The sequence below is a fragment of the Aquarana catesbeiana genome, linkage group LG02, assembly GCF_042186555.1.
Source record: "Aquarana catesbeiana isolate 2022-GZ linkage group LG02, ASM4218655v1, whole genome shotgun sequence".
NCBI lineage: Eukaryota > Metazoa > Chordata > Amphibia > Anura > Ranidae > Aquarana > Aquarana catesbeiana.
The window spans coordinates 99,437,273-99,450,795 of record NC_133325.1 but is presented as its reverse complement, the minus strand read 5'-3'; the positions used below and the strand labels follow the sequence as shown (position 1 = coordinate 99,450,795).

Genomic DNA, 13,523 nt, shown 5'->3' with positions numbered 1-13,523 from the left:
TATTTTTGCCTTTAGTATAGCTTTAATGAGCCAATTACATCATATTTAACTATTTCACCATACAATAGAACAATCTACTTTTTTAAACTAAAACATTTTGAAGACATGGGGGATTAGTAACAAAACACATAGAAAGCCAAAAGCTCTTCTTTGCCACAAGCCTTCATTGGAACCCTGGAATGACAACAATCCTAGTAAGGCAGGTTCTTTGTCCTAGGGGTTTGTGATGATGTCATCGGTTTGACCTGCTTCTGAGATCATTTAGAGTTAACCGACAGGTGCATTTGACTTCCTTTAAGCAGGTTAATCATACCCATAGACTTGTAAAATGTAAATGCAAAACCCACTTGAAGAGAACAATGCTAAATGCTGTTTTCTTTTTATTTTCCTTGCATGTGATTGGGTATTCTTTGCAAAGTAAAACTGCGACACATTCACTAAGCTCTGGGGCAAATTCCCTTACAAAGTGAACAGCCTATTTGCCTTTAGTAAATCAACCCCAGTGTCTGAGTCTAATTGAATCAGATTTCCTCGTATAGAAACCCTTTATTACTTTATTTGTCAGAATGGATAGGGGACTTCTTATGTGTGAGCAAAATCTTAAAAATAATTTATATATTTTAATTTAGAATTAAAGTCTACTTATAGGCAAAACTTTTTTTTTTTAGTTTTGAATGGAGTAAGCAAAGATTATAATCAAAGTCGAAGTTCTGGCTAAATATACTCTTTAGTTAAAATCAAGTAAACCCCAGGAGGGAAGATTTTTATAGAGTCGTTACAAAAGCAATGCATGTACATCTTCATCTGTAGTCTGGTTTTTACATACCAGCTTAATAAGGTTATTAATGTTAACGCAAAAGATATTTTTATAGGTTATTGGGGTCTTGGTGTTTGGAGGTACACTTCATTGGATTACATACTAATACAGATAGTTTTTCATTACTTTTTCTTCTAATCCTTATTACCCTTGGGGACTATGTTATAACTTTAGCCATTCCAAAAAAATGAATCTAAATTCTGGTTCCAAGTGAAGTTCTCCTTTAATTTAAGCATACATCCATCTACCACTGATTCAACACTATCTCCACTTATTGAAAAGTTTCATTTAAGACTCAACAGAATGTCCATTGCTTCAGGAACAATTATAAAAGTTGAGTCTTATTTTGCAGATAACTTTCCACGCCTCTTATGAGATTTCCAATCCTCTTATGCCAAATGGGTCCAAAAAACTGTCAAAATCCACAACTATGTGTTTTTTCCCTTATTCACCTTTGCTTCCCAAATATCTTCAACGTATTAGAGGTGAAACCCCAAAGAAACTCATATAGTGTTGTATTTTATATTATACTGTATATACTATATGAGTTTCTTTTGGGTTTCACACAGTGGCGGCTGGTGCTCAAAATTTTTTTGGGGGGGCGCAAACAAACTGAAAAATACTGAAAAAAAACGTCAATTGCAGCCACTGTGCCATCAAACGCAGTCACTGTACCATCAAACGCAGCCACTGTGCCATCAAACGCAGTCACTGTACCATCAAACGCAGCCACTGTGCCCATCAAACGCAGCCACTGTTCCCATTAATTGCAGCCACTGTGCCCTTTAAAGGCTGCCACTGTGCCATCAAATGCTGCTACTGTGCCCATCAAACGCTGCCACTGTGCCATCAAACGCTGCCACTGTGCCATCAAACGCTGCCACTGTGCCATCAAACGCTGCCACTGTGCCCATCAAACGCAGCCACTGTTCCCATTAATTGCAGCCACTGTGCCCTTTAAAGGCTGCCACTGTGCCATCAAATGCTGCTACTGTGCCCATCAAACGCTGCCACTGTGCCATAAACGCTGCCACTGTGCCATCAAACGCTGCCACTGTGCCATCAAACGCTGCCACTGTGCCATCAAACGCTGCCACTGTGCCCATCAAACGCAGCCACTGTGCCCATCAAGCGCAGCCACTGTGCCCATCGAATGCTGCCACTCTGCCCATCGCATGCTGCCACTGTGCCATCCAATGCCGCCACTGTGACCCCCCCGCCCGCTTACTGTCTGCCCGGCACATACCCTGTCTCGGTGGGGCAGTGGGTGACAGCGGTGAGGAATGTCCTCCGAGCGGTGTCTTCATGTGTCTCTTCCCGTCCTCTCCTCCCATCAGACGTCCAATCATAGCGCCTGTCGTTTCAGCCAATCAGGTGACGGGTAACAGACCCGAGCACCTGATTGGCAGAGAGGCGGTTCAGTGTTAGGACAGCGAATATTTATTCGCTGTTCTAACACATCTGGGTGAACTGCGAGTGCCAAGTATGGCACTCACAGGTCACCTTTTTTGACGCCTATTAGAGCCTATGGCTCTAATCAGGTGCTTCAAAAACACACTGAAAAGGGGTCGGGCACCTGAATAGGCGGTGGCAGCAGCGGCCATGGATAGATTCATGCAATGCATGAATCTATCCATTGGCCATAGAGGGGGTGGCTGGAGAGAGGGGGCAGTGCCCGTGCTCCCTTATGGACGCACCGCCACTGGTTTCACATGTGAAGAGTTGAAGATGTTTGGGAAGCAAAGGTGAATAAAGGAGAAGACACACAGTTGGTGATTTTGACACTTTATGGGACCCATTTTGCAGATGTCAATTGGAAATCTGGTAAGAGGCTTGGAAAGCCATCTGCAGGATAATACTGACATGGACATTCTCTTGCATTTTTAATCTGAGTACGCCAGGGGTTGGTGGTCTGTTCAGCTGCTTGGGAGACTCTGGGAGGCACTTGTGCACTGGTGAACTCTTGAAATCTATTTAAAAAGGGATATTTTCCAAATCTGCTACAATGGGTAGAAGTGAGCCTAGTTTACCTGTCAATACTGTATGATGGTGAACTGGAACATATGGTATAGGTGCAGTTTACTCTGCAATGTAAAGGTTAGAAGTGACACACAGTCACCATGAAGCAACTGGAAGATAATGACTTGGCTACACAAACAGGTCCGCTATGCTGATTACTATCACAACAAAATGTAAATTGACAAAAGATCTCAGGTTTCTATTTAGATAACTAGATTTGAATATCCTAGGACATGCTTGACTAGCTAATAATACCCATTATTTATTTTATTTTTGGGCATTTTAATGGGAGGCAACGTTTAGTGCAACCATGGTTTTACTGTATATACAGTGCCTTGAAAATGTATTCATACCCCTTGAATTTTTCCACATTTTGTCATGTTACAACCAAAAAAATGTAAATTAATTTTATTGGGATTTTATTTGATAGACCAACACAAAGTGGCACATAATTGTGAAGTGGAAGGAAAATTATAAATGGTTTTATAAATTTTTTACAAATAAATATCTGAAAAGTGTGGCGTGCATTTGTATTCATCCCCCTTTACTCCGATACCCCTAACTAAAATCTAGTGGAACCTATTGCCATCAGAAGTCACCTAATTAGTAAATAGAGTCCACCTGTGTGTAGTTTAATCTCAGTATAATTACAGCTGTTCTGTGAAGCCCTCAGAGGTTTGTTAGAGAACCTTAGTGAACAAACAGTATCATGAAGGCCAAGGAACACACCAGACAGGTCAGGGATAAAGTTGTGGAGAAGTTTAAAGCAGGGTTAGGTTATAAAAAAAAATATCCCAAGCTTTGAACATCTCACAGAGCACTGTTCAATCCATCATCCGAAAATGGAAAGAGTATGGCACAACTGAAAACCTACCAAGACATGGCCATCCACCTAAACTGACAGGCCAGGCAAGGAAAGCATTAATCAGAGAAGCAGCCAAGAGGCCCATGGTAACTCTGGAGGAGCTGCAGAGGTCCACAGCTCAGGTGGGAGAATCTGTCCACAGGACAACTATTAGTCGTGCACCCCACAAATCTGACCTTTATGGAAGAGTGGCAAGAAGAAAGCAATTGTTGAAAGAAAGCCATAAGAAGTCCTGTTTTGCAATTTGCGAGAAGCCATGTGGTGGACACAGCAAACATGTGGAAGAAGGTGGTCTGGTCAGATAAGACCTAAATTTAACTTTTTGGCCTAAAAGCAAAACACTATGGGGTTGATTTACTAAAGGCAAAAATACTGTGCACTTTGCAAAGTGCAGTTGCATACTGTAAGAGCAGTTGCGCCAGAGCTTAGTAAATGAGCAGAAGCTCTGCTGACTTTCATCAACCAATCAAGTGCAATCAAAAATGTATTTTTTTTTTATTTTCCTTGCACGTGATTGGGTATTCTTTGCAAAGTGAAGCTTTACCTCATTTACTAAGCTCTGGAGCAACTGCCCTTGCAGAGTGCAATTGCACTTTGCAAGGTGCACAGTCTATTGGCCTTTAGTAAATCAACCCCTATGTGTGGCGGAAAACTAACACTACACATCACCCTGAACGCACAATCCCCACCGCAATCTGACAAAGCTTAATCCTTTTTGCAAAGAAGAATGGGCAAAAATGTCACTCTCTAGATGTGCAAAGCTGGTAGAGACATCCTCAAAAAGACTTGCAGCTGTAATTACAGTGAAAGGTGGTTCTACAAAGTATTGACTCAGGGGGGCTGAATACAAAAGCATGCCACACTTTTCACATATTTGTAAAACATTTTGAAAACCATTTATCATTTTCCTTCCACTTCACAACGATGTGCCGCTTTGTGTTGGTCTATCACATACAATCCCAATAAAATACATGTATGTTTGGTTTGAAAATTTCAAGGGGTATAAATACTTTTTCAAGGCACTTTATTATCCAGTATTTCAATTTTTTTTCCATGAAGATTTGTCTACAGTTGTGTACAGAATGTTCATACAGACACCGCATTTAGTGAGCTCTCCCTGGCACAAGTAGTCCAAATGTTTCTCTTTTGTGTAAGTCCAGGAGAATGAGGTAGATGATTATTGTGACAATACACGATATCCTGTAGTCCCTAGTCCATCTCAGGAGTGAGCAAGAGAGGGTGGCTATGTTCCTACATACAGTAGTACCATGGAGAAGTTGGATCACAGCAGCTAAAAAAAAGAGTTGGGAGATTTGGAGGAGGCTGAGAGCCATAATTAAGAATACATACTTTGAATAGAAATTCATTAAACCAGAGTTTAGTGTCACTTTAAAAGAGAAGTATGGGTTTGGGTCCTTTTAAAAAAACATACTTACCTAGGTAGATGCAGCATCGATGCGATGCTGCATCTGTTCCCGGACGTCTCTAGGGGTGAGAACTGAGTGATCAAACACTGCCGATTGCTCAGTTCCTAATGCTCCGTGAACAGAATGCTGGTGACTGTCAGTCAGCAACTCTCTGCTCACTGGAGCTTGCTGAGAGGCTGAGCCAGGTTCTGGTCCAGGCTCCTGGGTGGATTCCAACCATATGGTCGTGATCTTTCCCCAGCCATGACCGGCTCCGTGATGTCAGCTGAAAATGGATTTGGCTGTACTTCTCCTTTAAAATCAATTACAAAGGTAACTGACACATGAATGTCAGATGACCTCAAACTAGCAGCAGGTAAGTTTAAAATTAATCTTAAAAGGTGCTATTTTACCAAGAGTAGTTGATGCTTGGAATAGACTTCCAGCAGAGGTAGTGAGTCAGTCAACAGTAAGTGGATTCAAACTTGCTTTGGACAAGCATAGATCTATGCTCAGACAAAAAAGTTAACAAAAAACAAAAACCTAAACTAAAAACATATATAAATTTTAAAAAAAAATAAAAAATGGGGCAGACTCGATGGACCACTTGGTCTTTTTTCTGCCATCATCCTTCTATGGTTAGATGATGTAAAACATACAATAATTGTTGGAAACATTATGTTTTGCATTATATGTTCACATTTCTTTTTAAAAGAAGTAATAAAATAATTTCTAAATATGACTTGTAAATGGTTAAAGTGGAGGTTCACACAAAAGTTGAATCTCCGCTTTTTGGAACCCTCCCCCCCTCCGGTATCACATTTGGCACCTTTCAGGGGGGTGCAGATACCTGTCTAATACAGGTATTTGCACCCACTTCCGGGCATAGACTCACTTCCCGTCCCCCTGCGCTGTCTGCTGGGACACACACGGGTTCCAGAGACAGCAGGGACCGTTCTGATTGCGCAGCGCAACTTGCGCATGCGCAGTAGGGAACTGGGAGGTGAAGCCGCAAGGCTTCATTTCCTGATTCCTTTACAGAAGATGGCGGCGGCAGCACCCGAGAGCCGAGCGACGGTTCGGCCACGGGTGCCGACATCACTGGACCCTGAGAAAGGTGAGTGTCCTTATTTTAAAAGTCAGCAGCTGCAGTATTTGTAGCTGCTGACATTTACATTTTTTTTTTCGCGGGACTCCCTCTTTAAGCATGGGTTTCCTCGGGGGAATTCCTGTTTTCTCCCACACTCAAAAGACATGCTGGTAGGTTAATTGGTTCCCGTCTAAATTGTCCCTATTTTGTGAAGGTATGAATGTTAGTTATTGAGCTTAGATTGTAAGCTGCTTGAGGGCAGGGACTGATGTCAATGTACAATATATATCTAAAGCAGTGCGTAAATTGTCAGCGCTATACAAGTACCTGTAATACATAAATAAGCTAAAAACCCTCTGTCAGCGCTTTACTACTCTGGCTCTCATTCTGGACATGCTTTAATAGTGGACCAAAGTTCTGCATGACAGAAACTTTACAAATTAGTTAAAACTTGAACTGCCAGAAATGCTACATACTTCTCATATATTGCTTCTGGCCCATTGTGTATATGTGTTTGTGTTGTGTGTAATATGACAGCTTTATTTAACCACTTCAGCCCGGTAAGGATTTACCCCCTCAATGACCAGGCCATTTTTTGCGATACGGCACTGCGTCTCTTTAACTGACAATTGCGCGGTCGTGCGACACTGTACACAATCAAAATTGACATACTTTTTTTTCCCACAAATAGAGCTTCCTTTTGGTGGTATTTGATTACCTCTGCGGTTTTCTATTTTTTTGCGCTTTAAACAAAAACAAAGACCGACAATTTTGAAAAAAAAAAAAAACAATATTTTTTACTTTTTGCTTTATTAAATAGCTAAAAAATTCAGTTTAGGCCAATATGTATTCTTCTACATATTTTTGGTAAAAAAAATAGCAATAAGCTTATATTGATTGGTTTGCACAAAAGTTATAGTGTCTAAACAATAGGGGATATATTTATGGCAGCACATCACCAAACGACATCATTCCCACAAAACTCCTGAAAGAATGTTCCGACATCTTGGCTCCTACTATAACACACCTCATAAACCAGTCATTCAAAGAAAGGACTGTCCCAACTGCCCTCAAACATGGCATTGTCAAACCCCTCTTAAAGAAACCCAACCTCGACCCTAAGGACCCTAACCATCGTAGACCGATAACAAGCCTCAACACCATCTCCAAGAATATGGAGAAAGCAGTAGTACAACAGCTACAACACCACCTGGACACACACAATCTCCTGGATCCTCTGCAATCAGGCTTCCGCCCAGGCCATGGGACAGAAACGGCACTCCTCCTCAAAATATGCGACAACGCCCTCGAAGCAGCTGATGATAGAGAATCATGTCTCCTGGTACTGTTGGACCTCAGTGCAGCGCTCGATACAGTGGACCACAATACTCTACTCATCCGCCTCACAGAAGTAGCAGGAGTCGGTTCAGATCTACAATGGTTTGCATCCTTCTTAGGGAATCGCTCTCAGACAGTGAAACTAGGAGAATTCTACTCTGAAACCCGCGCAATCTCTTGTGGAGTCCCTCTAGGTTCACCCTTGTCACCAATGCTCTTCAACATCTACATCCGCCCACTCCTCAAAATCATCAGAAAATCGGACCTCTGCTTCCACTCATACGCTGATGATACCCAACTCTACCTCCGCATCACCGGAGAAAAAGACCATCTTCAGCAACTAGAAAAATGCCTCACTCTGATAGACGACTGGATGACTACTAGCTCTCTCAAACTCAACGGATCAAAAACAGAGCTTCTTCTCCTACACGGAAACCAAAATTCCAAAACTAAGACCATCTCGCCAAGCACCAAAGCCAAGAGTCTCGGTGTCATTTTTGACTCAGAAATGTCAATGGATGCACAAATAGGATCAGTAGTCAGCGGATCTCACCATCTCCTGCTACGTAGACTCATCCCATTCATGCCAGAAGAGGACAAAGCAGCAGTAGTTGGAACAATCATCAATTCAAGACTCGACTACGCAAACTCCCTCTACATAGGACTACCCCAATATCAGCTTGCGCGCTTACAACTCATCCAAAACACGGCGGCAAGACTGTTAACAGGGAAAAAAAACCTGGGAATCCATCTCCCCTTCCCTGAGGAGCCTATATTGGCTAACCGTAAAGAATCGGATCACTTCCAAGACCCTCTGCCTCACCCACAAATGTATACACGGAAACGCTCCTCAATAAAATGCTACACACCCAATCGCAGTCTTCGATCTTCTAACCAGAACCTCCTCCTTATTCCAAAAACCCGCTACAAAACAAAGGGAGAACGAAGATTCGCAGTCCAAGGACCACGGCTATGGAACGCCCTACCTACTCACATTCGCATGGAAGAAAACCATCAGGCCTTCAGAAAGAAACTCAAGACCTACCTCTTCTAAGAAGCTTGACAACACAGGACGGATCCAGCGCCTTGAGGCGATTCAGTTCGCAACTGCAGCGCTATACAAATCATTCATTCATTCATTCATACCCCCCAGGCAGTTATGCTTACCAAACAATGCTCCCACTCTGCTTTCCTGCACTGCCAATCGCTTGCTAATGAAGTGATTGCAGGTATTGGGGAGCACATGACCTTCCCCATGTGATATTGCTGAGGCCTGAGCTGCCCTCATTCTGAGTCCAGAATACTGGGAGCATGAGGTCATCTCCATCTAAACTCCAGCAGCAGCTGAGCAGGTGTGGCAGAGTAAATGTAGAGGCCTGGGGAGGCCAGGTATCTAATTAGGAAAAGTGATAGGGTCTCTTTAATTGTGACTTAGAATGTACACACTTAACAGTAGAAGAAGCATTAAATGGTAAGATTAAAGTGATTGTAAAGGCTCGTTTTTTTGTTTTTTTTTATAACAAACATATCATACTTACCTCCACTGTGAAGCTCGTTTTGCACAGTGTGGCCCCGAAGCTCGTTTCCTGGTGTCCCCCGGTGGCTATTGCGGCTCCTCCCCACATCAGATAATCCCCTAGGAGAAGCGATCTCCCGGGGGGTTACCTTGCGGGCGCACTCCCGAGTCCAGCATTTGCATCCATAGACACGAATGCCGGACTCGGCCCCGCCCCCCGGTGCTCACGTCATTGGATTTGATTGACAGCAGCGGGAGCCAATTGCTGCGCTGCTATCAATCTATCCAATCAAGAGCCGGGGCCCCGAGGAGAGAGGGAGAGCACGTATCCGCCGACAGAAATACGGGGCTCAGGTAAGTAAAACAGGGGGGGCTGGGGAGCCGGTCACTGCCCAGGATGCATTAAGGTGAAAAAACACAAGGGTTTATAACCCCTTTAAATGTCAATTTATAGCAAGACAGAAAACTGTGCTCAAGAAAACTGAAAACTGTGCTCAAACTCATGCTCAAGCCTGTGCTCAAAGGAATGCGCATGCTCGCAGAACAGTGCATAGAACTAGGACCCTGCGCACATCTACACGAGCACATGCATGCTGTACGTGCTCATGTGCGTGAGCGCTCATGTTTGCTGGACTTTGGTGCCCAGAGGCCTATTTAAAGCCATACAGGACTTTGGATCATCGCCGAGTGGTTGTCAGCTCCTTCTGCCTGTGACCTGATCACATTTACTTCTGTATCCAGACCCGGCTTGTTGATTCTGCTTGTTCCCGAACCCCTGATGCTGACTCCAGCTTGTGACCCCGACCTTGCTTTCTGCCTGTTGTTCTGGTACCTTCTTCGCCTGCTTCATACTGACCTTGGCCTGGCTTTGACTCTGCTCTTGGTTCCCGATTCTGCACTCCCGTCGATTGTTGCCGACTCCTGCCTGTCTGACCATGCACCCGAGATCCTGCATCTGCTAGCAATCCGCTTCCCTGCTGCTCTATCTTCAGCTTTACATCTGCTATCAGATCTCCTGGCCTGTATTTTCTACAGGCACCCATGCCACTCTGTGCCCTGTTATACCCTGGCACCATCCCCAAGGAAACAAGACAAGAGGTGTAAGGAAAGCCCTCTCGTCAACTCGGCCTCAACCAGGTATGTAACACAGATGAAGCATGACCTGAGAGATACCATGTGAAACAGAGGTAGAAGGACCAATGAAAATGCCAAGAATCTTTCAGTGAAGTTATTATGGAAAATGTAAGCACTGGATATTGACTGACAAATAATAATATGTGGAGTTTTGCTCTGTTAGTATGGAGTACTTACCAACCAGTTGTTTTGATTCTCTCTTTTGTGAAGGAACCTGAGTATCAATGTTCAGGTCCATGGTTACCTGTTTTGGATGAGAATTAATTACGTACTGTTTGACATTATAAAACCTCTCGTATGGTAATGCCCACATATGTTATGTGACAGAACATCAGTGCACATATATCACATACAAAGCAGTTATATTGACAGTGCTTGTGAGCTTCACCCTGTGGAGATACAAGTAGAATAGTGACCAAGCTATAGACATTTAATTTGAATGTGCCGTGAACACGGCCTGCGTGCTGAAACACGCTTGCATGCTCTTTTTATCATGGTCATACGACAACAATAAAATTGAAGACTGAATTTCCGGTGGTGCCGGCTCTTCTATGTACATAGACATTTAAACAGTAAAATCAGTCTGTATATGCAGTAAAGCATGCTTGTTATGCTCACTGTGGAACCTAAGGGGTTAATCATGCGCATTTTGTAAAAAGGCAGTTTGACCCTGTCTCTCTGATCCTCTCCTCCTTCCACTGTCCCCAATATATTTCCTGATAATACAGATCAAGGGTCAAGAGTCCTGCATCCTGATAGGACAGTCAGTGCAGAATGAAAACTCTTCCTATAAGCTTTAACCAGACACTTATAGAAGTCACAAGACTGCTATATACTGCTGATGAGAATAGGTATTAAGCAGTTTATATTTACTAAAATAATTGCATTTCCATGTTCTGTGTACTCTGGGAGACCAGATATAGTGAATGCAGGGTCCTGGGTTTAGTAACACTTTAGGTACATGTTTAACAACCACTGTATACGTTTTAATACACTGATCACTGAGGCACTATGGAGTAGTACATCCTTGAGTTTACAGTTAAAAAGCACTTTCGCTTTCATTTTCAGCAGCTCAACTCATTCTGCTGCTCCTCCTCCTCCTAGTAGTGATTTGGCAGCCTGGCAGCCATCTAAACTCTAATGTAAACACAGAGTAGGGGCACATGAATATGTGGAGAACAGAGTGTTAACACCTAACTTTAACAATGTTTTCTTTTGAAATTTGAGTATGAATTGCTCCACAGTGTCTGCAGCTATAGAGGTCAGTGAAGGCTTGTTATAAAAGGCACGGTTTGTCCCACCCCCCACCACTAATGGATTTTTAAATGCAGTCAATCTGTTCAGGCATTCAGGCACCTGTGAGTGACACAACTGCCTAAAAAGAATAATCGGCAGTGGAGATTTCCCCATCTATGGCTACTTTAAGATTGCAGCAAGTGTATTACTACAACTGTTTATTGAAAAAAAAAAAAAAAGGTCCTTGGCACTTTTGAGCTACAATAAATTTGTCATATATACAGTACATTGGAATCTTTAATGCATTGTGGACCCTACTTTTGTATAAGGTTGCAGTGTCTAGTCACAGTGCAGCTATATGTCCAGTAGTTTTACATTTTACCTTTTCTTACCATATCGCCCCTTAAGGGTTTAAAAGTAAAAGGAATTTATTAACTTCAGATAGGCCCAGTGGAGGTGAATTTGACCATACCCTCAAAGAAAATGTTCCTGGATTTATGAGTGTCAACCTTGCAACCAAAAGTTTTGAACACTGAAGTGAAATTGAGGAAGCTCATGTTGAGAGCGAAACACGTTGATGTGCAACGGCCCAAACAGAATTTTAGTAATAGTGAAATAAAGGGTGTCACTGCTTGGGTGATCATTTCAATAAGCTCACCTCAGCTAGTAGTATACCAAAAAGCATAAATAAAAGAAAAAAACGCGCTGAAAAATAATATAAACACTTAAAGCTGCACGAATAAAACACCAATACCTGTGTACAATAAAAATAAAAGAGAAAACAAACGTGCGCTCATAATGAACATAATCTGTGTAAAAAATACATGATCTAAATCCCTGTAAGAAAATCAGAAATGTGCATCAAAAAATATTGATAATAAATGGTAAAAAGCTGTGAAAAAAATATGCTTAAAAAGTGTCATAACATTTCAAAAAAGTTTTCACAACCCAAATGGATAAGCAACAGTCCTTAGATGAAATACTCCAAGGAGCGAAAGTTCTTATGATGAACAGTAGGAGAGGGAGTCCCATACATAAACAGTTACTTCACAGAAGCAGGAGGAAGCATCCACCTTCCGACCAGTCAGACACTGCACATATATATGGAGAGGGAGGGAAATGAGGATAAGAGCTCTCATATAGTCCCACAGTATTAAAAGGTGGACCCTTACCCTCAATGATGGACCTCCTCTCTGGCGAGGTCTCACACGCAGGCAGACTTTGCCCTCTGCAGGGACTGTGGATGGATGATGTCCGGATCCAGCTCATACAGTGTGCGTCTCCAGCTTGGCTTCTACCAACTCGTCCACCTGGGGGGGGAGGGAGTGACAAGCACACTTGTCCCAAAGGGAGTTGGATAAAAAACAAAAGAGGGGCTCCGATGGTGTAATAAAGTTTTGGAATTTATTGCTAGTTAAAACAATGGAGTCACAACAAGTGAACTCCGTGAATACAATATAAAAAAGCCGGCATAAAAATAGCAAACACCCGTGCAAATCATGGGGCGGACTGAGTGATGGCTTACGATGCGTAGCCACGCCCTACTAGTTTCGTTACATCTAACGTCTTCAAAGGGGCCCCGGACATCATCCTGGATGGATCCGGACATCATCCATCCACAGTCCCTGCAGAGGGCAAAGTCTGCCTGCATGTGAGACCTCGCCAGAGAGGAGGTCCATCATTGAGGGTAAGGGTCCACCTTTTAATACTGTGGGACTATATGAGAGCTCTTATCCTCATTTCCCTCCCTCTCCATATATATGTGCAGTGTCTGACTGGTCGGAAGGTGGATGCTTCCTCCTGCTTCTGTGAAGTAACTGTTTATGTATGGGACTCCCTCTCCTACTGTTCATCATAAGAACTTTCGCTCCTTGGAGTATTTCATCTAAGGACTGTTGCTTATCCATTTGGGTTGTGAAAACTTTTTTTGAAATGTTATGACACTTTTTAAGCATATTTTTTTCACAGCTTTTTACCATTTATTAATTATCAATATTTTTTGATGCACATTTCTGATTTTCTTACAGGGATTTAAATCATGTATTTTTTACACAGATTATGTTCATTATGAGCGCACGTTTGTTTTCTCAGCTAGTAGTATG

General features: G+C 42.7%; 1 protein-coding gene across 3 annotated transcripts in view; it reads right to left on the bottom strand.

Annotated features, from left to right (window-relative positions):
• Positions 1-13,523, bottom strand: part of STOML3 (stomatin like 3) — a 73,127-nt gene that overhangs the window by 33,102 nt on the left and 26,502 nt on the right. For all 3 annotated transcript variants that reach the window (XM_073613281.1, XM_073613280.1, XM_073613279.1), the window contains exon 2: positions 10,363-10,429. In XM_073613281.1, coding sequence (XP_073469382.1) covers positions 10,363-10,423 — 61 coding nt within the window. In that variant the 5' untranslated portion in view covers positions 10,424-10,429. The remainder of the gene's footprint in view (positions 1-10,362; positions 10,430-13,523) is intronic.